Below are 27,931 nucleotides of genomic sequence, written 5' to 3' on the forward strand. Positions count from 1 at the left end.
TATAAACAAAGCAGTGTGCAAAGTGAAGCCTATTTAAGTGTAAAATAGAGGCAAAAGCTAAAATATCATCATGTCTTTTTCAAACATTTTGGGTCTTTTATTTAACATATTTAGCCAAGAAGTTGGAATACATCTACACAAGTGTTTGGATGTGCATTTGTTATGTTAAGCAGTAAGTCTGGCTTCATATGCAGTTAAAAGTCTATTTGAAGCAACAAACACAAAATCATGGAAGAATTCAGCAGGTCAGGCAGCATCTATTGAAATGAATAAATGTAAAGTGTTTATTCATTTCCATCAACGCTGCCCGACCTGATGAGTTCTTCAAGAATTTTGTACGTGTTGCTTTAGATTGTCAGCATCTGCAGACTTGCCCATATTTGTAGAAGTCTATTCATATTTTAATAATAAATTCTAAGATTATCAAATAGCTTTGTTTGTGAGAAGTTTGAAAATGACATCAAGTCAAGACAGACCTGGTGAATTTTCTTGTTGAAGTGATGGAAGATGCACAATTTCTAAAGCAGTGCAGAATTTCAACACCAAATCACAAGTCGACCTGTCCCAGGGTCCTTGTGATCATTGGGACACTCTGGATTCCCCCCCCCCCCCAAGGAAGGCTATCCTATCCCCGGCTAGGTTCACTGACACAGAGCTTGACTAGGCCATTGACCACTTTGCATCATCATTTATGTAGAATATCCCATTGGCTTCCATTTCCTTGCAGGCTTATAAGAAACTTCCTTCGGTAGGTCCTGCATTTTAGATCCTTTTGGTGTGTACACACATTCTTCACCCAGAAGCTTACAGGCTGCATTACATGATTTGCAAGCACATTTTAATATATTCTTGTCTTCAGGTGGTTGGGCTTAAAGTGTTTAAAAAATTACAATTGTAAAAGAGAAAATAAATAATGTAACAACCTTCTCTCTGAATATTATTAAAACCATTTTATTCATATATAAAATCGAGCATGTTATGAATGTGAAAACTAGACCCCTTTTTATTGAGTATCTAAAAATGTTTTGAGCTGGCTTTCAGTAAACTTGCTGAAAATCATTTTAACAAAGGATGTGAGAAGTCCTTTGAGCTGGTGGAAGATGGGAATTATTATGGTAGATTGACTGTGATAAAAGAAAATAACATTTAGTGAGCATATTGTTAAGCTATTACATGAAATACGACGGGTATGGTCATGTACAGAATGAATGAGAAAACATGAAGAGAAATCAAGTGTCATTGTATCTGTACAGACAGCAGTAGTTGTAAAGAGCACTGTCACCCATTCCCTGAGTGATAAAATGTATTTGGTGTGTCTGGAGGAAATGGACAGTGGTGAACTGAAGATAATTTATACACTTGTAAGCTGCCCAGAATGAAAAGCAATGTTTCATTCACAAACATTGTCATCCTTTAACCAGATGAACATCAAAATAAAGTTAAAAATGTACATTCTGAAGCAACTTATTGCAGTCCACTGCCTACTGTACCTTTATCAATAATAGATATGAAGAGTTATAACTTTCACTGTTTTATCACACATTAAGCTTTCAAAGTTTGACATTGTAAAATAACAGAAATGATGATTCCTGTTACTAGAGCAGCAGATTTGGTATTTTTCAGTTAGGTTCTTCATCATACAGATTGGTAAAATATTAATTTTTTTGTGTGGAAGGAGAAGTGCCTAAAGGCTTTTGGCCCATTATGGGCTTTTAGTCACATGATGCATGTAGCTTTAAGGCATACACAGGAGCCTTAAATCACACCAGTGACAGCTATAATATATCAAACACAGCTTGACTGGAACTCCACGTGCTAACCTTCCAGTAATACACTGACTACTGCAAAATGAACTAGTCTAGAGAAAGTAACATTAAACCAGCAACGGGAATAAATTTTTCTTCTTTTACTTTAAGTCTATTAAAAATATACCCAGACCAATTTATACATCCAATTGCTTTATTAATCTTCACATGAAATCTAGCATGCTGATAATCAATTAGAAATAGTATTAAAATGTAAGTATTTTTCATGTTTGTCACATTTCACTGCACAGTCACCTAGAATTATATTTCTTTGGTGTAGTATTGGCTGCGACTCCCATGCCTATTCTAGGTCTATTGTATATTTAAATTAGTTGGCTCACTTCGACTGTTTGTTAGTCCCTTATGTACAATGGTCAGAAAGGAAGCCTTAAATCACACTTGTATTGACTGCAGGATGTCCCAAAGGCTGTGCAGGTAATTAAATACTTTTGAAGTATAGTCACTGTTGTCACATTGGAAACAGGACTGAAGTATGCATATAGCAAGCTCCCAGAAGAATCAAAAGATTACCTGTGTATGATAGAACATCAAAAAATGGCCAGTACATTAGAGAAAATGCTCCTGACCTTTATGTTAATAAAGCGCCACATAGGCAGCAGAGAAACAGGCCTACAGAAGCCCATTGACCATCGCCCATCCATTTACACTAAACCCACATTGAATCTATTTTTCTTCTCTCTATATTCTACCCCCCAGATTCTACTAAACACACTAGGGACAACTTACAGTGATGAGTTAACCTACCATCTTTGTGAAGTGGGAGGAAGTCAGAGTACCCAAAGGAAACCCACAGATTTACGGAGTGAACCAACAAACTCAGTGTAGACAGCTCCCGAGGTTAGGACTAAACCAGGTCTCTGGCACTACAACGCAGCAGCTCTACGAACTGCACCACTGTACCTTTTTAAAAAGTGGACTTCTTAATTATCAGTAGGAAGACAACTCAAGTTTAACATGTCATCTGATAGACTGTATCTTTGAAAGTGCATCAATTCCTCAGAACTACACAATAATGAGAAAGCAAACACAAGGAAATCTGCAGATGCTGGAAATTCAAGCAACACGCTCAAAATGCTGGTGGAAAACAGCAGGCCAGGCAGCATCAATAGGGAGAAGCACTGTCGACATACCGGGCCAAGACCCTTCATCAGGACTAACTGAAAGGAAAGATAGTAAGACAGTAATGAGAAGTTAAATTGTACGTTAGAGTTTGAAGAAGCACCTGAATCTATAAAATTCTGATGTGACTAAAGCTAATAAAATAATAATCATTTTTAAAAAAATTTTGTTACAGAAGTGGAAGCCATTTCATCTGTTCAGAATATATTGTCCAGTATATGCAACTCTGATAATCATAAGCAAAATATTATCCAAAATTAGTTGATGTAAAGTTATGAACACAATAGGACCATAACTACTGTCTGATTTTTGCAGGCCATAATTTAAATGCACATAAATGACAATAGGCCAGAAGAGGACGTAGATTATTTTATTCAACTATTATGAAAAATATATGGATAATTTCAAAAGTCAAATAAAGGTGATAATGGTTGTTATAATTGAAAGGAGAAATTCTTGAAATTCCTCTTAGATACTTTGTATCATGCTGAGTGAGACACTTGATCTCAAAATGCATTGCCCATTGGCACATTCAAGATTATAAATTACTGCAGTATGTGCAGTGACTGTGATCAAAATCGCCAGAGAGACACTGAAGCTAGTGATATAGAAGTCTTTATTCATCATAACAAACAGGCATTCTTCTGGAGACTTCCTTGGTAGAGGCTCTCAAATTCAAAAGTACATCACATTTAAGACCAAAGGTAAGAGTAGTCAATTGAAAACAATTTCAATAGTTACAATGACATAATTTCCTTCTATATTTTGGGTTGACAGTGCTTCCCTTGAATTACATATCTACAGCGAGAGCCAACTCTGAATATTCAAACATCGTTGTCACAAATATACACAAATAGTCTAAAAGCTTCTGTGGGGCAGAAATCCCAGACACCCCAAATTAACGTTGTCAAGGCTGTCTCTGAATACACAAAAATTATTGATTGCCTATATCTGTGTCAATGCTTGTTGTGCTAGGAGACAAATTCAGTTTTGTCTGCAGGCTTGAACTCACGTCACAATGGCACAAATAACTTAGTTCATGTTGCCTGGATTGATACAGGCCATTTGACACAACCCCATTGTCTTAATGTTTGCCTGATGCATATGCAGATGTCTCATGGTCACCATTTTGCAAACAATATCTCTTCATCTGTGGGCCAGCCTGTGCTTTTATCTTCACTTTATGGCTTGCAATTTACAATAAGAACTGAAGACCAGTCCTTGCTTGCATTAATATCTGTTATATTCACATAACATCAAAATACTCCCCAAGATCCTCCTCATTATGCCTGGACAGAAATCTACCACAATATCTGCTGTGGCTATTAAACCAATAATATGGCCAAAATGTAAATTAAGTATTGTTACTTTTCAGTTCCTAACTCCAATGGTTGTAAGTTCTCAGTTACAGTAGGATGAATTTTCTGGACGTCAGTAGAAGTGTATTACAGTTAACTGGACTTGGTTTTATTCATTTGGTTTTGTGAAATTTAAAATTCAAATATAAAATTGTTTTGGGTGCCAAAAATAGCTGAACAGATTGCAGGAATAATTAAATATGAATTCCATGGTTTAGATAATCCTATCCTTCAATGGGACAAAAGTAAGTAGATATAAAAAATAATGGTAAAGGACTCTTTGCGACTTGAAGAGAGAAAATTAAGTTATTTAATGTATTTACTGTAATCGCCGGCTTTTTTAAAGTGAATCTGAAAGGCACTAACACTAAATTTGCCTTTTGCAGGTTTGCACAGTTTCAGGATCCTGCTGGCTGGCTGACCATCAATCCTAACAATGGTACTGTTACAACCAAAGCAGCCCTGGATCGGGAATCTCCCTTTGCACATGACGGTCAATACACAGCCTTATTTCTTGCTACTGACAATGGTATGTATATGTCATTTGTTTTTTTGAATATTCATGTTATAAGATGGTTCAGTGCCAATTTTGATTGTAATATAGATGACAAAACATTGAAAAAACAAGCACAGAAAAAAATGCCATTTAATTTATTTTCCATCATTCTACTGATGTTTGAACACTAAATATCAATACAATGATACCAATGTGTAGAGTGATGTACAGGGAGTATCACTGGAATGAAAAACTCACAAGCAAACAATGTTTCATTCATCTTTTCAAAAATAAATAGAAAATATCATTCATCAGCAAAGGATTACTGTCTAACATCGCAACACACACAAAATGCTAGAAGACCTCAGCAGGTCAGGCAGAATCTATGGAAAAGAATAGGCCGACACCATTCATCAGGACATTGGATTTCCAGCATCTGCAGTTTTTCCCTTGTTTGTGATTGTCTAACTTTGAACTTAGTTCTGCTTTAACAGTTGAGCTAATCAATTACTACAGAAACTTGGAGAAATAGAAAATTCTGGAAGGACTCAGCAGGACAGGGAGCATCTATGGAAAGGAATAAGGTGTCAACATTTTGAGTTGACACTTTACTTTTCCAGCGATGCTGACTGACCTTACAGAGTTCCTCCAGCGTTTTGTATTTGTTACCCTGGATTTCCAGCATTTCCAGAATCTCTTGTATTTACAGAAACTTATGGGTGTGTCTGTTATCTTAGAGTTGTTTAGTTTAGGTTTTGGAATGTTAGGATTACTAACTTTCCACCTCACAGGGACCCTCTCCAGGCTCAGATTATTGAGGTGTTGAAAGACAGCACACATCTTGAGTACCTTTGGGTTGATGCTGTTCTGGCTCATGGGCTTGCCTGGGTGAAACCTGCTGGGCTCTCTACTTACCTGCTCAGCAGTGACTGTCCATCTGTCTGTGGTTGTTGGCTCTCCGGTTTCCTTGGAGAGACAGAGGATGAGGGATGTAAGGGGAGGAGCTGGGGGTTGATAGGTTGCAGAGGGGTAAACAGAAGCCATCAAACCTGTTGAGAAACAACTTTAGCTCATTGGCCCTATTCCGGTCCACTTCAATCATCTGGTCTCTGGTCTTGTTGTACCCTGTGATCATTTTCATACCACTCCACACTGTCAAATTAATTGATGAGGGTCAAAGGGGTCATGTCAAATTAATTGATGAGGTTCAATGGGGCATATCAAATTAATTGATGAGGGTCAAAGGGGACATGTCAAATTAATTGGTGAGGGTCAAAGGGGACATGTCAAATTAATTGATGAGGTTCAATGGGGCATATCAAATTAATTGATGAGGGTCAAAGGGGACATGTCAAATTAATTGGTGAGGGTCAAAGGGGACAATTTAAATTTCTTTACCATTCTGAGCAGCTAGAGGTGCTGGTGTGCTTCCTTGGTTATAGTGGTTATACCAGGACACTGGAGCCAATGTGCACTGTTCCCCTTTCCTGCAGTCAATGATGACTCTTTTGTTTTGCTGACTTTGAGAGAAAGCTTGTTGTCATAATGCACTGTTATTTGAGTTTCAGCCCACTACAGCGGTGTCATTTGCATTACTGCTTGTTGACTAACTTATAGCAATATCAATACTTCTTTCCTTTCCACCAATTCTGAATCTTCTGCTTCAACTTCTATTTGTCCAGCTCATTCTACATTTCCATTTCTATTTACTCTCATTCATATATTGCTCTGTTCACTGAACCGAGACCCTGAGGTAAGTTTAATAACCATAACAAGGGCAATTCTAGTCACAGTTTTTAGATTCATTTATTGATTCCATAAGCGTTTCAATCAGGAAATAAATAAACGTATCATAATGTTCTTCAGTTTAATTGTAAATTGTAACGTGATTTGTATATATCACTACTTTCACCTCTATTCAAAATAAGTTATCAGTTAGACCTTCTCATTTATTGCAAACTAAAGGATCCCATGAAACAACTAAGTCTTTTAGGAAGTAAGTGTATTAAAGTGCATTGTAATTACAATTAATTCAGTGAATTTAAACAGCTCATGTTATGCGAAATAGCGAAATAGGTGGGGAGATGCATCAAGGGGGGGTTAGAGAGTAAGGAAGCAAAGAGAGAAGAGTTGCTAAAGAATGAGAACACAGGAGCGTACATTTTTTTAAAAATAGAAGAGCTATATATTTTTTCTGAACCCTAGTTTACGGAGGATTCTGTAGTTTGGCTAGATCATTTTTCTGGTGCAGTTGGTTAATTATATATCATAGTACAGACAGAGAGTGTAACACTTTCATTCGTTTTGATGCATGATATGCTGAGAACCTTCTTCAATTACTTTACTTCATTTCACACTTTTTGTCCTCCCGTTATAATCCATATATCTGCATTCCACACATCCACAACATTTGTTTCTTAGTGGGATATCTCTGCTTTGCCTTTGGCCTCTGCGCTCATCGTCCTCAGTGATTTCCATAAGACAGAGGAGCAGTATTAGGCCACTTGGCCCATCAAGTCTTCTCCACCATTCAATCATGACTGATCTTTTTTTCCCCTGCTCAGCCCCACTCCCCAGCCTTCTCACGGTAACCTTTGATGTCATGTTCAATCAAGAACCTACCAAGCTCTGCCTTAAATAGACCCGTGACCTGCTTTCACAGCTGCCTGGGGTAACAAATTCCTTAAATTCACCACCCTCTGGCTAAGGAAACTTCTCCGCATCTCTGATTTAAATGGACACCCCTCTAACCTAAGGTTGTGCCCTCTTGACCTAGACTCCACCACTATGGGAAACATCCTTTCTATATCGAGTCTGTCTAGGACTTTCGACATTTGAGAGGTTTCACTGAGATCACCCCTCCCCCCATCCTTCTAAATTACAGCGAGTACAGACCCAGAGCCATCAAACATTCCTCATATGATAACCCTTTCATTCCCAGTATCATCCTTGCGAACCTCCTCTGAAGATTCACCAATGCCTGCACATCTTTTCTCAGATCAGGAGTCCAAAACTGTTTACAATATCAAGGTGAGGCCTCAACAGGGCCTTATAAAGCCTCAGCATCACACCCCTGCTCTTGTATTCTGGATCTCTTGAAATGAATGCTAACTTTGCATTGGCTTCCTCACCACCAACTCAACCTGCAAGTTGACATTCAAAGTGTCCTGCACAAGTACTCCCAAGCCCTTTTGCATCTCAGATTTTTAGATTTTCTCCCCATTTAGAAAATAGTCTGCACACTTATTTCTACTCCCAAAGTGCATGACCGTGCATTTATCACGTTGTACTTCATTTACCTCTTTCTTGCTCATTCTCCTAAACTGTATAAGTCCTTCTGCAGCCTAGCCGTTTCCTCAAAACTACCTGCCCCTCCCCCAATCTTTGTAACATCTGCAAACTTGGCAACAAAGCCACCTATTCCATCATCTGCTGTAGCCAAACTACAGAATTGGTATACAGCGTAAAAAGAGGTCGTCCCTAATCTGACCCCCATAGAAAACCACTAGTCACTGGCAGCCATGAGAAAAGGATCCTTTTATTCCAACTCACTGCCTCCTACCAATCAGTCAGTGCTCTAACCATGCCAGTAATTTTCCTGCCATACCATGGGCTCTTTACTTGGTAAGCAGCCTCATGAGTGGCACCTTGTCAAAGGGTTTCTGAATGTCCAAATATACAACATCCACCACTTCCCCTTTATCTATCCTACATGTAATCTCTTCAAAGAATTCCAACAGGTTTGTCAAGCAGGATTTGCCCTGAAGGAAACCATGCTGACCTTTTCCTATCTTGTCCTCTGTTACCAAGTACACCATATCCTCATCCTTAACAATTGACTCCAACATCTTCCCAACCACTGAGGTCAGGCTAATTGGTCTAAAATTTCCTTTTGGCTGCCTCCCTCCTTTCTTAAAGAGTGGAGTGACAATTTCATATTTCCAGTCCTCTAGCACCACGCCAGAGTCCAGTGACTTCAGAAAGATCATTACCAATGCCTCCACAATCTTTACCACTACCTTTTTCAGAAACCTAGGATGCAGTTCATCTGGTCTGGGTAACTTATGTACCCATAGGTCTTTTAGCTTTATGACTGTGTTGCTTAGTAATAATTGTAGCTTTCATTGGGGCAGGGCCTTTCTCATACTCCATTAAAATTGTTCCGATTATTGACTAACTGTAGCCTACCACTTTTCCAATGACCAATGGCACTTCAGCTCTTTCCCATCGCTTTATGACTTCCATTTTATGTTTAATCGTGATCATGATTACTTGCGTGAACTGAAACACTGCTGATTCAGAGCTGTGCTGCCAGGTCCAAATATCCACCGCTCTGAACATGTTAAATAAAGGCTGGGGTTCAGCTGGGTCCTAAAGACAACCGCACTGATACATGTTAAATAAGGGATTTGAGTATCCGTGGGGAGTCTCGGATCCAATCCCTCGTGGATAAGGAGGGCTGACTGTACTGTAATTGATTCATTTATTATGTTTTTTCTATATTATGTATTGCATTGAGCTGCTGCTGCTAAGTTAACAAATTTCATGTCACATGCCGGTGATAATAAACCTGATTCTGATTCTGAATTGCAAGCATCCCAGTGAATTCAGCTTCAGTCATTGAAATGCTGATCTGTTGCCTTAGTCCAAGTGGATAGTAAATATTATTGATTTAATATTTAATTTGTTTATGAGCAATGCTACTGTTGTCAGGCTTGGCATTTATCGGTCATCATTAATCTGAGTGATTTGATAGACTATTTCCAAGGTCAGTGACGTGTCTACTGTATTGCTATTAGCTTAGAGTTGGTCTTTATGACATTCCAATGTTTTTATGTGCACCTTTATTGATACCAATATTTATTTCAAATTTGCAATTTCTTGAATTTGAGATCCTCAACTGTTGTTCTGGGCTTTTCATATTGATGTATCTGGTTTGCATTTAGAGCATAGAAATGGCAGTGCAAAACACATGATGTAGCCATGTGTGATGTGAACTGTCCATCGAAGTACACACATTGAATTTCTGAGACAAGGTAAAACTTGGCACCATATCTACATGGCTGATTTAATGCTAATGACCAGAAATTAAGTTCTGGCCATACGTTTTTCAGATATCAGTTGCGTAAATTAATTACTATGTTATTGTATCACTAGGAAAATATAATATGCATAACATTTTGTATTGTAAACTGGAGACCTAAGTACCTGGAGATGGAGGGAAATGCATTTCGGATATTGGAATAATGTATTGCCATAATATCCACGCACAGACTAATTTGAAACTTATCTCCTTTCTCTGCCTCTGTCACTGGGTGACCCAGTGGTGTTGTGTCAAAGTTCAAAGCACAAAGTAAGTATATTATCCAAGTACATGCACTATATGTCACCATATACAACACTGAGATTCATTTTCTTGCAGCTATACTCAATAAATCTATAGAATAATAACCATAATAGAACAAATTAAAGACTGCACCTGCATGGGCATCTGACTAGCGTGCAAAAGACAACAAACTGAGAAAAAGTTTTAGCACAATGCTTTACAGTAGCAGTTGTAAGATTGATGTGCTATCCCAACCGGTGTCTGTGAGAAGTTTGTATGTTCTCACCATGATATGAATTTGCTGTGAGTGCTTTGGTTTCCTTCCAAGATACACAGTTAGGGTTGGAGAGTTCTGTACATACTATGTTGGTGCTGGAAGTACGGGAACACTTGTGGGCTGCCCAGCACAATCCTCGTGTATTTGATTTGACACAATGCTGTACTTCACTAAGTGGCGAGCACGAGAGGGCACAGTTTTAAGGTGCTTGGAAGTAGGTACAGAGGAGATGTCATGGGTAAGTTTTTTACGCAGACTGGTGAGTGTGTGGAATGGGCTGTTGGTGACAGTGGTGGAAGTGGATACACTAGGGTCTTTTAAGACAGTCCTGGATAGGTACATGGAGCTTAGCAAAATAGAGGACTGTGGGTAACCGTAGGTGATTTCTAAGGTAAGGGCATGTTTGGCACAGCTTTGTGGGCTGAAGGGCCTGTATTGTGCTGTAGATTTTCTATGTTTCGATGTGCATGTAAGAAAGAAGGCGAATCTTAATTCCTTTCTGTCTCTGGCTCTCTCTTTCCCTCCTTCTATTTATTTCTCTCTTCCCCTTCTCTTCCTCTCCCTCTTTCCCTCCCTCACTATCTTTCTCTATTCCTCTTTCTCTCCCTCCAAAGATCTCTGGCACAATTTCCATTGTTTCTGTTGTAAGTTGTCAGACCTCTGTTGTTAGAAAGCATTTGATTATAGCTTCACAGAAGCAGTAAGTTTTATGCTCTTAACCAGGAATACCAAAAGTGCACTTCTGAAATGAATATGATCTCTGAAGGTCAAGTTGGATGTAGTAATGGGGCATTACAAAAGGTATACACTTCATCTATTACAGTTCACTGTAAGCTGTTAAAACATCCTGTCACTGGTAGCTTTTTCAGTAAATGACTGTTCTTTTTGCTGGACTTAAAACCATACATCAAAGCCGCCTCTGTTATTCTCCCATTTCCAACACATCTGCCCTTACCCCATCTGCCCACCACCCCACTCGCGATAGGGTACCCCTTGTCCTCACCTATCACCCCACCAGCCCTCCGGATCCAACGTATAATTCTCTCCACCTCCAACGGGATCCCACTACTAAGCACATCTTTCCCTCCCCCCCCCCCCACTTTCTGCATTCCGCAGGGATTGCTGTCTACACGACTCCCTTGTCCATTTATCCCCCCCCCCCCAATCCCTTCCCACCGATCTTCCTCCTGGCACTTATCCTTGTAAGCGGAACAATGCTACACCTGCCCTTACACTTCCTCCCTCACCACCATTCAGGGCCCCAGACAGTCCTTCCAGGTGAGGCGACACTTCACCTGTGAGTCGGCTGGTGTGGTATACTGCGACCGGTGCTCCCAGTGTGGCCTTCTATATATTAGTGAGACCCGACAGTTTCTCTGAACATCTACGCTCGGTCCGCCAGAGAAAGCAGGACCTGCCAGTGGCCACACATTTTAATTCCACGTCCCATTCCCATTCTGATATATCTATCCATGGCCTCCTCTACTGTCAAGATGAATCCAAACTCAGGTTGGAGGAACAAAACCTTATATACTGACTGGGTAGCCTCCAACCTGATAGCATGAACACTGACTTCTCTAACTTCTGTTAATGCCCCTCCTCCCCTTCTTACCCCATCCCTGATATATTTAGATTTTTCCCCCTCCCTTTTTTTTCTTTCTCTCTCTGCCCATCACTCTGCCTGTTCTCCATCTCCCTCTGGTGCTCTCCTCCCCCTTTCTCTCTCCCTGGACCTCCCGTCCCATGATCCTTTCCCTTCTCCAGCTCTGTATCCCTTTTGCCAATCACCCTTCCAGCTCTCGGCTTCACCCCACCCCCTCCGGTCTTCTCCTATCATTTCACATTTTCCCCTCCCTCTCCTACTTTCAAATCTCTTACTATCTTTCCTTTCAGTTAGTCTTGACGAAGGGTCTCGGCCCAAAACGTCGCCAGCGCTTCTCCCTGTAGATGCTGCCTGGCTTGCTGCCTCCAACAGAATTTTGTGTGTGTAGCCTCTGTTATTACCTGGTATCATGGGGAGTGAAAAAAAGTTCATGAATGTCACTATATTCTTCATAATGAATGGATTCGTGACTGCATATGGTAGAAATGTTGGCTTCTGTTCCAATCATCACTCTCTATGTATTATAATAGCATCACTTACAAGCGTTCCTCCAAGAAGACCACAACCTTGTGCTTTGGAGGCTTGCGTGCCTCACTGACTCGAAGGTATGCTGGCTGGAGTCAGGGCCTTGTGCGTTGGCTCTCGGTAGGGCCAAGTCATGCCAAACAAGTCAAAGAGTAGAGGCCAGCTTAAGAGCGGTCCACTGGTCCTGCAGGTTCGGGTTTTCAGCTCGGGGCTAACAATCCTATTGATCAAACAGTTATGGGAACAGCAACGAAGAATCCTTTCACATCTGGGTGTAACGGTATAACTGACTCTCCACCCGGGGCTTGCATAGCTGACAGTGGTGAAAACCAAGAGGAAGGTAGTGGCATGAAGAAAGAAGCCCTGAACACCGCCATGACCAAGCGTCAAGAGGGCATGGCCTTAATCATCCTGAGGAAGCACTTGGGGAAGAGAGACCAACTCCATCATCAAGACAGCGCTTCACTGGATTCCTGAAGGGTCGAGGAAACAAAGGAGACCAAAGAAACTTAGCACCGTGCGAAGAGAAACGAGGACCCTGAACCACATCTGGGGCACAATAGAGAAGATAGCCAAAGACAGACAGAGGTGGAGGATCTTCATTGCTGCTCTAAATGCTGGCAGGCATAACAGGCAGTAAGTAAGTGTTGCTTTAGTTTTCCGATGGGATTAAGTGTGCAGTTTTGCATGAGATACTTCAAAATCAAAATTACATTTCAAAAGAAACTCTTGCAGCAGAGGTAAGTTGCTACATCAGGTAAAATGGCAATTGTTACTATCAGCTCATTACATGCCACTAATGAAAGAAACTTGGCAAAAAGAGCTTTGCCATTCCTCAGATAACAAAAGTCACAAGTCTCTGATTATCTTAGGGCAACAGTAAAAGAAAGAAAAAGTAATAAATAAGGGTTTTGTTAGTAAGTGATAATTTTGAAATATTACTTTCTTACCAGCTTTCCTAACCATTTTGTTGAATATAAATTCTAGATGTCAGGAATAATTATTAACATGGTTCCTGCAGATTTCAACCATTACCGAAAATATATTGTAGCTCTCAACAATTAGGCTATTTTTTTCAAATCATGTTGTAGTTCAATATGCATGGGGCTTTGTGTTCCCCCTGAAGCATAAAATTCCCTCTAGGCTTTGTCATTGAACCAGAGATTTCTTCTTACTCTTTTGTGGAGATACAGAAAATAATTTAAGCCTGTTCAATGTTAACAGCCCCAGTGTTTAGGTTAAAACTTTTCATACCTTTAAGTAATAGACATGATAAATTTTGAATTGGAAGACAGAATTACATTGGCTGATCAAAAATTAAGATTTATTTATGTATTCAGCATCAATATCTTTGTTAAAGTTTAAAAATGAAATAAAACAGTACCATATAAACACTTCAAAAATTGTAGCTTATATGTAATGGAGTTGCAAAGATCACATTTCATTCCTTCTACATCTTGCAGCATGTTACAGTAAATATCAAGCAAATAGCTTTGATTTAGTGTCCTATTAGTGCTGTCTGTGGAATAAAATAGAGGGCGATTATAGGGTAAATTGAAACAGCTTTGCACTTTCCACTCCAGTCACACTGCATGTGGCCAATACACTGGAAGAGCTAGGGAGCAAAAATATTGTAACAAAAATCATCTTTCAGCATCACACCCTATTACTCTTTATTCTTGTTCTTTAGTAGTTATTTAACTCAAACTGATCCCTTTCCATTCACAATCTAAAAAGCTAAACCACAGAAATTTGTGCCTCATAAATATGTCCCAAATAGTGTTGGTACAATAATTTGTCGAATAGTAACATTGTCGAAGGAATCCCAAAACTTGATGATCTGATAAATTTGTAAGTTGTAAGATTACCTTTTTCCCCATTTTCTTTGTCCTATACATCTCCTCAACACCGCTTTTAATAAATTTAAATCTTTTCCTTTAGTTCATTGATGCTTATGTAAGGATTGCAACCTTTTTCTGAATCATTCATTATCTTTGGTTTTTCACCCATTTATGTGCTGTCACATATCTGATTGGAAACTTCACACAAGGTAACTTCACTCCAATGTTGGCATTAGAAAGGGTTCAGAGAAGGTTCACAAGGATGATTCTGGGATTGAAGGGCTTATAACACGAGGAGTGTTTGATGATCTGGGGCTTGTACTCACTGGGATTCAGAAGAATGAGGGGCGATCTCATTGAAACCTGTTGAATGTTGAAGGGGCTTGATGGAGTGGATGTGGAGAGGACATTTCCTGTGGGAGGGATGTCTAGGACCAGACAACACTGCCTCAGAATAGAGGGATGTCCAACTAGAACTGAGATGAGGCAGAAGTTATTTAGCTAAGGAGTGTATAATCTGCAGAATTTGTTGTCACAGGCAGCTGTGGAGGCCAGTTTATTGGGTACATTTAAGGCAGAAATTGATAGGTTCTTGATTATTTCAGGCATGAGGGAGTAGGCAGGAGATTGGGGTTGAGAGGGAAATGGACCAGCCATGATGAAATGGTGGAGCAGACTAATTCTGCTCCTGTGTCATATGGTTTTATGGTAACTACTGTGTCATGACTGTTCCTACTAATGTATACCATTTCCCAAGAAAGGCACCAGTTGTATACCAAAAGTTCCTACTTCCTTTTGTGGAAATTCTGGAGGCTGTCTCTCCCCAAATGATTTTGCCTTTTGCTGATCAGAATGAGGGGATGAAGTTGATTCAATCAGCTGCAACCTGTTACATAACCACTCCTTACTTATGAGTATTGTAGTGTTAAACATCTGTAAAGTAACATTGCATACCTGTTGGTATTTGCTATTTGACACAAGTGTCAATAACTAATGATTGAAATCAGAGGTCATTTGCGTGGATTAATGAAAAGCAAACAGAAAAACTAAATTTATTGGTTTTCGACCATGAGGAGGGTCCAGAAAAAGTTCATGGAATGGTTCCGGGAATGAAAGAGTTAACGTATACGGAGGGTTTGATGACTCTGGGCCTGTACTCACTGGAGTTTAGAAGAACGAGGGGGCAGATCTCATTAAACCCTATAGAATATTGAAACTTACTGAATAGTGAAAGGCCCAGATGGAGTGGACATAGAAAGGATATTTCTTATAGTGGGAGAATCAAGGGCCAGAGGGTGCAGGCTCGGTATACAAGATACCCCATCGGAACAGAGATGGGGAGGAATTTCTTTAGCCAGAGGGTGGTGAATCAATGGAATTCATTGCAACAGACAGTTGTGGCCAGATCCATTGGTAATATTTAAAGCAGAGATTGACAATAATGCTGTCGAAGATTACAGGAAGAAGGCAGGAAAATGGGGTTCGGGGGTATGATAGAATGGTGGAGTAGACTCAATGGGCCAAATGGCCTAACTCTGCTCCTATGTTGTATGGTCTTATGGTCTTTCGTAATTCTTTTGTGATCTAATTAAATGTTAATACAGTAGTCAAGGGGATAAAGTGTTTACTCTTCATAAGTCAGTGAATTACATCAGGATCAGAATCAGGTTTATTATCACCATCTTATATGACATGAAATGTATTGTTTTAAAGAAACCATTCAATGCAAAGATATAAAGTTATTAAAAAATTACAAAATAAATAACTAGCAATTAGAAAAGCAATTATGAGGTAGTGTTCATATGTTCATAGACAGTTCAGATACCTGGTAACTGAGGGGAAGAAACTGTTTCAGAATCACTGTGGGCCTTCACACTCCTGTACCTCCTCCCTGATGGTTGTAACGAGAAGAGGGCATGTTCCGGATAGTGTGGGTTCTTAATGATGGATGCTACCTCTTGAAGATGTCTCAGTGGTGAGGAGGATTGTACCCATGATGCACTTGGCTGAGTGTATAAGCCCTCTGCAACCTCCTGCACTCCTGTGCATTGGAGGCTCCATACTAGGCTGTGATGTAACCATCAGAATCCCCTCCATGGTACATCTGTAGAAATTTGCATTGAATTTCTGGTGTGATTATAGGCAAGTATGACGGCCATTTCACAGACAGTTTAAACCGATAACCTGCAATGAGAGGAACCTTTTTTTTTGGTAGCGTATTGTTCTAGGAAGTATTGGTGTCCAAGGCATTGCCTGAGCTTCTTGACATTTTCTCAACAAACAGCTTTAGATCACTACATTTTTGTTTTTATTTACTTAGAGATACACCATAGTAACAGGCCTTTCTGGCCCAGTGAGCTCACGCTGCCTAATTACACCCATTGACCAATTAACCAACTAACCCATTCATCTTTGGAATGTGGGAGGGATCCAGAGCTCCCAGAGGAAACCATGCAGTCACAGGACGAACGTGCAAACTCCAATTCCACTGAACGTTGATCAGTAGTGCTTCAAAGCAATCCACTAACCACTAAGCTGCCGTACATCCCTTTTGCGCAGTGACAACTCAGGACTTCAGTGTTTCATCTACAGGACAGCACTTCAGCAGAACAACTCCTGAAGCAGTGCCGTAGAATACTGTTAACCAACAAACCAAAGTTGACAAAGACAGTCGTACCTCATATGAGCACTATTTATTCCAGATCTTTATTTAAGTGTGATTTTACACTTAATCTGCTCAAACTTTCTGGTGGGTATTTGTGTCAAGGATACTGACTTTGCTTATCATATTTCAAAAGTTATAATCATCTTTTGTTTGAAAATGTTTTACCCAGCATAATAGTTTTTCTGCACTGTTAATTGCGCATAAATTTAATTCAGAGCTATAAAGCCCTTGAAATAAACACAGTGGAGTGGAAATTTATGATGTCCTGTTTATGCATTCACAACCAATAATGCCTGGAGAGAAATACGAGAGAGAGACAGGAAAGAGATTGGAAATACTACATTGTTAAATTTCAAAGTCATCCTTAGCGATTTGGCATTCCTGCATCTGGCCTGTGTTCAGCCTGTTAATGCCAGGTGCAGGGCTGAATTTCAGCCCTTGCTTTGCTGTATTTTAGCTGGTGCTTGAAGTGTGAGAAGCACTAATTTGGTCTATTCTTCTCTTTCTCCTCCTCCTCCTCCTCCTTCAAGGCAGGGAATTTAGACAACACCCCCCGAATACCATTCTTGGTCCCTCTAATGCATAGGATCAACAGCTATACTATGCAATGTTAGTATTCCTGTTCAGGAGCAATCCTGTATCTAGCCAGCGGGGGAGGTTGGTAGGAAAACCCATTAGCCTTGTTCTGTTAATTAAAGTATTTCTAGTTATGATAAGACTACAAATTTCCATAGTTAGGAATGGAAGGAAATGTAATCAATTAACCTACTGTCATTTTCTCCACTGTAGAAATATGCTAATTATAATATTGTTTAATACAGTGTCATGGTATTATTGCTTTACATTTAAAGGATGAAGGACAGGAACCAAAAATCACTAATAAAAGTGAGTTGGCCTCAAAGATAAGAGAAACATTAGGACATTAAAGGAATCAGACTGCTTTCAGATTGATGGGAACAAGTTTTTTTTTTAATGAAGTGCTCTGACACAGAGAGCCAAACTAGAAAGATTAGAATAAACTAAAACTCAATTTTAAATTTGCTTCCCTCTTGCAGAGTGTGATGCCCTGTAATGAATGTGTTTAAACGCTGCCCATTTATGTACTCAGAGCGGCTAACGCCACATGCAACTTTCTCCTTCGCTGCCTTCATCTATCAATTGCTATGACATTCCAAATTTGAAAACAATTCAGAACAAAGTAAAACTAAGTAAGTCTCAGCAGTGCCATCATAGGCAAAATTGCCACTTGTGTCAAACCCTATATAATATTAATGGTTAATTAAAGAAGAATGTTTTATTTCTCTGACACTTTTTGTACATTCAATGGCCACTTTATTAGGTACCTCTTGTATATGATAAAGCGGCCACTAACTGTATGTTCATGGCCCATTCACTTCAACGTTCAATGTGTCCTATAGTCAGAGATGCTCTTCTGCATACCAGTGTTGTAATGGATAGTTATTTCAGTTACGGTTGTTTTCCTCTCAGCTTGAAACAGTCTGGCCATTCTCCTCTGAACTCTCTCATTAACAAGGCATTTTTTGCCCACAGAACTGCAGCTCACTGGATGTTTTTGTTTTTTTACACCATTACCTAGAGGCACAAAAGTCCCTGAAGATCAGCAGATTCTGAGCTACTGCACTCAAACCACTTCACCTGACACCAACAATCATTCCACAGTCAATGTCACCTTGACCACATGCCTTCCCCATTCTTGGGTTTGGTCTAAACAACAACTGAATCTCTTGCAACACACACAAAATGCTGAGGAACTCAGCAGGTCAAGCAGCATCTATGGGAATGAAAAAAACAGTCAGCATTTTGGGCTGTAACCCTTCTTTGGGACTGCTGAAGAACTGATCTTGACCAAGTCTGCAAGCTTTATGCTTTGAATTGCTGATTCATGATTGGCTGCTTAGATATTTGCATGAACGAGCAAGTGTATCTAATAAAATGGCCTTTGAATGTATAAAAGCATAGCTTGATAAATTATAAGCTGCCAGAACAAGAACACCATTTAAGAAGCATCTTGACAGTTATGTCAATGAGCAGGGCATAGAAGGGCAGCCAAAAAAGATTAGTGTAGATAGGCATGATAGTAGACAGACAGATGTAATGGGCCAAAGAGCCTGTTTTCGGGTTGATCAACAAAATCACTTCTCAACATCAACTCTGATTTCTCTACTCTGTGAGGATTGTTGGTGAAACCATTTGGTTTTGGTTTGGTATTTCATGCAGTGTTTAGTAATCTTTCCTAAACTTTCCTGATACTTAGTGCATAACTATGTATTTTTTTCCAGTGCTGGGAGGTTACAAAATTGTAAGAGACTCTGAAATTAGCAAAAGAAATGTCAATTTTAATAACGTCTTCAAACAAGGTCTGTAGCTATACTTCCCTCCCAAATTCCATACAAATTATAATCTATGCTCTGGCATTGAAAATAACGATTGGAATAAAATATAATGGAACTTTATACAAAAAAAATAATAAAGCATAATTTATGCTTTGCATTACTAAATCATTACTATCAATATGTCTTTAAAGATAAAAGCTCATTTCATATATATTTTGAAACAAATGGCAATTTTGCTTACAATAATTGGAAAGAATCTGGAATTAGATATCCTTTCAGTGGTACTTCCTTATAGGCACAGTAACACAGAAGTTCATCATGTCTGCATCATGTGACTATCTAATCCAATAAATCAGAAGATGTATAATGGGATTCTGGATTTGTAATGAGTTATGGTATTGATTCTTCAGAAATATTATCAACCAATATTGTGCTGGACTTTGGAAACTATGTCTCAATTTCAATAAAATGAAACCAAAAACATCCAGTTAATCAGTATCTTCCAAAGTCAAGTTAATTATTCATAGGAGCTAAGGATATTCTGTAGAGTTTAAATTGAGCAACAGTACCCCATTTATTGCCATACTGCACCAGATGTTTAGTTCTTACATAGAATCTTAAGTTCCAACTTTGATTCCTTCCTGTAAATGGAAAACGTTATTGAATCTACAGTGTAGTCTGTTGAATCTGATTGCAGACCAGAGAAAGTACCTCGTATGTTAGGATAACTAAAACATGTTAGTCCCAAATTAAGGGAATTTTCATAAAGCATTCTCAGTAAAATTTCTCTGAGTTTGAATGAACTAAAAATCACCACAAAATATGAAATGTCACACTGAAATCAATTTGATTTTATAATCTCCACCCTTGTTTTTAAATCATGGATAGATTTAGTTAATTTATAAATTTTAAACACTCTTAACTTGGAAAGTATATAAAATATTTAACTAAAATTAATTCATAAAAACTAAATAGGTTTATGCAATCCTTCTCCCAATTCCTTCCATTCAAATTTATAGGCTGCTGATTGAACAGGTTTCCCTGTGAAACAGAGAAAATAGAAAATTACTGCCATAAGGTCCAACAAATTTCTATCATTTCCAATTATGATAAGGGCTTTGGCCAAAAACTGTTTTTCTTCTCATAGACCCAACCTGACTTGCTGAGTATTTCCAGCATTTTCTGTATTGAAAGTTCAAAGTGAACTTAGTATCATTTATTATCATATACAACTTTTGAGATTTGTTTATTTTCAGATTTCTGCCATCTTTCAATTCAGGTATCTTGGACAATATCCATTGCGATGAGTTCACCTTTAGATTATATGCTTGACACTGAAATTCCCATCCAAATCCTCTTGCTGCTCTACATTTTCCAGTTTATTTTTTAGCTCCTTTTCTTTTCCTTTAAAACTTCCCTCTTTGACAAAATTTTGGTCATCGGCCTAATCTTTTCATGAATTCTTTTCATGAATTGGTGGTCTTCCTGTGAACTGACCGGGAATATGTTACAATATTAAAAAAGCACTATGTGTTTACAAGTTCTTGTTGTAGCTGTAGGAGGACACTCACAATTAAACTTGACAATAGTAGAATCAGAATCAGGTTTAATATCATTGGTATATGTTGTGAAATTTGATTATTTAGCAGTGACAGTACAATGCAATGTATGATAATACAGAAAAAATAAATGAATTACAGTAAATATGTATATATGTATATTCAATAGATAAATTAAAAATAGTAGTGCAAAAACAGAAATAATAAAAAAGTGAGGTGGTGTTCATGGGTTCAATGTCCATTTAGAAATTGGATGGCAGAGGGGAAGAAGCTGTTCCTGAATCACTGAGTGTGTGCCTTCAGGTGTTTGTACCTCTTTCCAGACAGTAACAATGAGACGAGAACCTGTCCTGGGTGATTTAGGTCCTTAATGATGGACGCTGACTTTCTGAGGCACTGCTCCTTGAAGATGTCTTAGATATTATGGAGCCTAGTACCCATGATGGAGCTGGCTAATTTTACAGCTTTCTGTAGCTTCTTCGATCCTGAGTAGTGTCCCACCCCACCTCCCCTCCCTGCAGATGGTGATGCAGCCTGTCAGAAAGTTCTCCGTGGTACATTTGTAGAAGTATTTGAGTGTTTTAGGTGACAAGCCAAATCTCCTCAAACTCCTAATGAAATATAGCCCAATGAAATAATGAAAAATCAAAATATTAACATCATTATCAAGGTCATGCTTCAATAACATCTAATTCTATTCAGCCTTCACCTCAGCAATGTGGCATCAGACATTTCACTTTCAAGATCAGCTAACCTTAGGAGGTCTTTCAGCAAGTTTGGTAATTCAGCCAATGCCCTTGTTTTCTGAATGTTGACTTCTACTAGTTACACTAACTCATTAAGACTGAACAAAATAAGAAAGTTTCCATTTATTACATTTATAAATCTTAGTTGATGTCCAAAATATACCCAGACCTATTGACTGCATAGTGTCCATGGAAATGTAAATTAAATGCACCATATCTAAAATATGTATGTAATCAAAAATGAGTTGTATTCCCCTCAAAGTAATGAGTGAGAAAAATTCAGAGAAGAATGATTCAAACCCTTTTCCATTACACCATAAACAAGAGGTTATTTCTGTCAAGAATAAATGTAATGCATCAGTATCATCATAATGTAGCAAATACTGACATAGTAACTCTGGATGTGAGTGTGTGTGAATTTTCAGTGTCAGTAATCAATTACTGGGATCAGAAATTGATCAGGAAGCTGGCTTCTTGGTCATATTTATAATATTTTTTGATTCATCATTCATTCTACTAGTGGATCCTATTTCAACATACTGCAAAAACGTCTCAATGAAATGACACAGTAACAATTCCATTGGGTAGTTGTTTTAAGGAAAAGCCAATGACAGCTATGGAAGAAGGGTATATCTGGGTGTTTACTGCAATTTGGGGGATAAAGGACTGTGCTGAAAATCTTTTTTCCGTATTTGTAAAAACTTGTATCATTATTCTGGAATTTAAACCTTTATGAATTATATTTAGAATTTCAGAGCAGAGAATTTCAGCTGCAAATGTTGTTAAGTATTTACTTGCCTGTGGCTCTGGTAACTGCTCATAATGTAGAACACGACCCCCTAATAATTGGTCCCAAGAGAATCTGGGTTGCTTCCATATCCTGGAATGCACATCTCAGGGGAGGGAGGTATTAGTGATGAAATGCACTTTATTTGGTGCAGGAGTGGAACCCAATGTGGTTCTCTTCTGCTGTAACCCATCTACTTCAGGTTTCGACATGTGTGTTCAGAGATGCTCTTCAGCCCACAACTGTTGTAATGTGTGGTTATTCAGGTTGCTATTGCCTTCCTGTCAGCTTGAGCCAGGCGAGCCATTCTCCTCTGACCTCTCTCTTTTTAAAAGGCATTTGTACTCACAGAACTGCAGCTCACTAGATGTGTTTTTGTTCCTCGCATCGTTCCCTGCAAACTCTGGAGACTGCTGCCCGTGAAAACCAAGAAGATCGGCAGTTACTTGGACACTTAAACCGATCTGTTCGGCATCAACAATCATTACAGTCAGAGTCACTTACAGTAGATCATACTTCTGCCCCATTCTCATGTTTGGTCTGAACAACAACTGATTATGTCTGCATGACTTTATGCATTGAATGACTGCCACATGATTGGCTGATTCACATTAATGAGCAGCTCTATGGGAGTACTTAATAAAATGACCTCTGAATTCTCATCAAGTTATTCACTGCACCAGCAAGGCCATTGACCAACTTCTGAAATATGGACTACAAGTTAGTAGAGAGAGACCCACACTGCTGTCTGCAAAAAATTCTCCAGATCTTCTGAAGAACTTACATACTGTCACTCATGGTGAGTAGCATCACAGGTAGATAGGAAGTTTTTGGCACATTGACCTTCATAAGTCCAAGTATTGAGTGCAGGAATTGAAATGTTATGCTGAAGTTATGTAAGACTTTGGTGAGGCCAAATTGGAAACATTGTGTGCAGTGGAGATCACCTAACTACAGGAAAGATGTCATTAAGATTGAAAATGTATAGAGAAAATTTACAAGGATGTTGCTGGGGCTTGAGGACCTGAATTATAGGAAAAGGTTGAATAGGTGAGGACCTAATTCCTTGGAACATAGAAGATTGAGGGTAGAGTTAATAGAAGTATACAAAATTATGAGGGGTATTGATAGGGTAAATACAAGCAGGCTTTTTCCACTGAGATTGGAAGAGACTGCAACTGGAGCTCATGGGTTAAGGATGAAAATGTGAAAATAGTAAGGGGAACATGTGGAGAAACATCTTCACTCAGAGGGTCATGAGAGTGTGGAATGAGCTGCCAACACATGTTATGCATGCAAGCTCGATTACAATATTTAAGTTTTGGATAGGTACATGAATGGTAGGGGTATGAAGGGCTATGGTCCAGGTGCAGGTCAATAGGAGTAGGCAGTTTAAATGGTTCAGCATGAACTAGCTGGGCCGAAAGGCCTGTTTCTGTGGCTGTGCTTTTCTGTGACTATTGAGTACAGGAGTTGGAATGTTATGTTGAAATTGTATAAGACTTTGGTGAAGCTAAATTTGGAGTATTGTGTGTAGTGTTGGTCACCTAACTGTAAGAAAAAATATTAGTGTGATTGAAAGAGTGTAGAGAAGTGTTTCAAGAATGTTTCTGGGACTTGAGGACCTGAGTTACAGGGAAAGATTGAATAGGTTAGGACTTTATTCCCTGGAGCACAGGAGAATGTGGGGAGATTTGATACAGGTATAAAAGTTTATGAGGTGTATAAATATGGTAAATGCACTTTTTTCACTGAGGATGGGTAAGACTCGAACTAATTATCATGGGTTAAGGGTGAAGGGTAAAATGTCAAAGGGGAACATGAGGGGAAACTTGACTCAGAGTGTGGTGAGAGTGTGGACTGAGCTGCCAGCGAGAGTAGTGGATGTGGGTTGATTTCAAAATATAGGAGGAATTTGATCAAATACTGCTTCATTTTTGTTTATTTAGCAATACAGTGTGGATTAGGGCCTTCTAGAGTTTTACTTTCCCAGCAAGCCATGATAACCCCATTTTAACTGTAATCTATCACAGAACAATTTTAAAAGACCAATTAAACTACCTGGTACGTCTTTGGGCAGTGGGAGGCAACTGGAGCACCTGTGGAAAAACCCATACAGGGAGGACGTACAGACATCAGAGATGACACCAGAATTGATCTCCGAACCCCAATACCCCAAGCTTTAATAATGTCATGCTAATCACTATGCTGCCATGGTGCCCAAGTACATGGATGGGAGGGGTATGGAAGACTATGGAAAAGGTTTGGGTCAATGGGCCTAGGCAGATGTAACAGTTTGGTACAGACAGGCCCTGTTTCTGTGTTTTAGTTCTCCATACATCTATGACCTGATAACTCATTGGAATACCTTTTCAAAATACGGATGGAGTCTTTGGGGTAACAATGAGAACCTCTAATCCATTTGTCAGGTGCATGCAGAAGCTCATCAAGGATGGCAGCAGAGTACACTACCATCCAAACTACTGTCCATCTCCTTCACTGAAAACACTGCTTCTGCCAACAACTCACTCAGCACCATGGACTTGGAGTGGAACAAAGTCATCTTTAGTCCTGAGGGATATTCAAAGAAGAAAAATGTCTAACATCCCTGATTATTCTTTTAATTAGAACTGGTTACAGTTTAATATGCTGGTATTGGCCAACAGCAATAAGACTCATGAACCAAATCCAATCAATCCATGCAAGACATGATTGACGATCATCACAATATATTTTTGCAGTGCTTGTTGTACTTTAGGAAGACTAAAAGAAATATGAACTAATGCCCCAAGAAATCAAAAAGGTATCCATGTATTTTGCCTTTTAATAAATTACTCTGTCAATATGACCTTCTCCGTTAACCCAATATTCAATTAGATGTAGATGGCAGAACAGACATAATTTTAAATATGAGAAACTCAGTTCAGCCACAGATCATCTGATGCACTTCCATGTTATTCTTCTTAACATGGTAAAACATTGTTTGTTTGCAATTAATTTTCTTAATATATAATTTATCCAGAGTCTATCACTGCATCTATGGTGTATTGTTGGTGTGTGGCCAAGTGGTTAAGGTGTTCATCTGGTGATCTGAAGGTCGCTAGTTCGAGCCTTGGCTGAGGCTGTGTGTGTGTCCTTGAGCAAGGCACTTAACCACACATTTCTCTGCGACGACACTGGTGTCAAGCTGTGTGGGTCCTAATACCCTTCCTTTGGACAACATCGGTGGTGTGGAGAGGAGAGACTTGAAGCATGGGCAACTGCCAGTCTTCCATATAACCTTGCCCAGGCTTGCGCCCTGGAAACTTTACAAGGTGCAAATCCATGGTCTAATGAGACTAATGGAGGCCTACATGTATTATTTCTCAGGCAAAATGTTTCTTACATTTGTTGGAATAATTATTTATGGATCTATTTGCTTCCATAATTTTGATTTTCTTACTTACTGTCTCTCTGTGATTTGACAGACTTATTCTCTCAAAGTTATTTTCAAGATGGAAGCATTAGATGATTTTGGCTTGTTACTTCAAAATTGATGTTAACTCAGGGAAATTGAATGATGTAATAATATTATTGCTTTTAAAATGAAAACACTTTTGGAGAGGATTAGAGAGTTACATCTTCAAATGAAGATATATATTTGAAACCCATCACTTTCAAATGTTTTGTTCATATTATTTACAAAGAGAAGTGTGACAAACTGTAATGACAAATTTATTTTGTGTAAACCTCAGTTAATTGTTCTTAGTGTAAAGCAGTTTAAATTCCTAATTTACAAGTATGTACTAACTTGCAGTATTTTCAACCTAATTGTCATTCTAAGACAAATAATGAGATTGGAGAAACGGTTTGAACCACATATACATTTATTGAAACTTATTTGCATATTCTTTCAATGAAAATATGTGTAGACGTCAATTTCCTGCAGTAGTTATGTTGCGAATTCATGGTAACAATACATTACCTTGGAAAGTGACATCTCATTGTTACAATGAAGATATAGACTATTAGTTTTAACATTTATAGGAGTTGATTGGTCAAGTCATACTTGTACAAAATCTTTCCTTAAAATTGCACAAACTGACAACCCTAATTTGAAATCACATGAAATTATTTTATTTAATTCAATTAGGAGCTGATTCATGTCAGGCCTATGATCTTAACTAAGTATCATCATCAGTTCCCGGTATCCCACCGGTTCCTTACTCATTGTGCTGTCAATGACTCTGAATAAAGCTTAATAATGAGGGTAATCCTGGATAACCTTGCTTTTTGGAATACTGCTACTGCAAGCTCTGCAGATATGTTAAATAGAATCTTCTGCAATGACTGACATTTTTTTTCTAGGAATTCATCCAAAAATATTTATACTTCGCCATTCTTTAAAGTTGAATCCAAGTTCTCTAGGAGATGCAAAACTCTGAAAACTTAATGTTTACTCAGCGTTGTATGTGATGATATGCCTGGCTTCAGAAGTCAACTCCATTTACTTTTTTATGAGCTATAGTTCAGTAACCGTTTCTCATCACATGAAACTTACATCTGAAACCACAGTTAGCACAACACTTCACCTTTTCTGTCTTCCCTTTTTACCGTCTTGGGACCCAAACTTTTTCTTCTGTGGTGATAATGTGGTCTTCTCTGCATTGAAGAAATCAAATACAGATTGGGTGATCGCTTTGTGGAGCACCCACTCTCAGTTCAGAGGAGTGACCATGAGCTTCCAGTTACCAGCTACATAAATTCGCCAGCCCGTTCTGATCTTCATGTACTATTCCAATAAGACACAACACAAGCTCCTGGAGCCTTACAGACCTGGTATCAAATTTGTTAACTTCAGCTGACATGTTCTGACTTTCAGTCCATTTGAAAACATATATAATCATGTGCAGTTCTGCAATAGGTACAAATCTAGTCACCCCATTACAGGGAGAATATGGAAACTTTAGGAAGAGTACAGAAGCTGTTGGCCATGGCCAGTGTTCCCTCTAATTTTTAGTAGTCAGTGTGTACAAAATTCTTAAGCTGTGCAAATTTTTTTCCTGTGACAAAAGTATGTACGCACTGAATGCACACATGGCACAGTTTATGTAGGTTTACAAAATATTTGGCTTAAAACTGCACAAAATAACAACAAAATAACATACATATTTAAGTCACTCAGTTATTTTTTTTCTCTCTCCCGTCTTTGGTATTTACCCTTTCTTTGTAAACTCTATCGAGACTAATAGAACTTCCAACCAATTGACAGCTTTTGATTCTCATTAACATATCCAAATGACATTCACGTAAATGGTTTCTCAGCATGTTTTTGAGTTGATTCATTAAGCTAAAACCTCGCTCACAGTCTGCACTAGGCGCAAGAAAGGTTCCCCCAATATCAACTGTGCAAGGTCGCAAAACGGTTCATTTTGAAGTACAAATGCCACCATTTGAGCAAAGTTTGAAA

General features: G+C 38.8%; 1 protein-coding gene across 1 annotated transcript in view; it reads left to right on the plus strand.

Annotated features, from left to right (window-relative positions):
- Positions 1-27,931, plus strand: part of cdh13 (cadherin 13, H-cadherin (heart)) — a 1,114,907-nt gene that overhangs the window by 1,066,181 nt on the left and 20,795 nt on the right. The window contains exon 11 of the mRNA XM_059993490.1: positions 4,690-4,832. Within this exon, the coding sequence (XP_059849473.1) occupies positions 4,690-4,832 (143 nt within the window). The remainder of the gene's footprint in view (positions 1-4,689; positions 4,833-27,931) is intronic.

Source organism: Hypanus sabinus, chromosome 17 (assembly GCF_030144855.1).
Source record: "Hypanus sabinus isolate sHypSab1 chromosome 17, sHypSab1.hap1, whole genome shotgun sequence".
Classification (NCBI taxonomy): domain Eukaryota; kingdom Metazoa; phylum Chordata; class Chondrichthyes; order Myliobatiformes; family Dasyatidae; genus Hypanus; species Hypanus sabinus.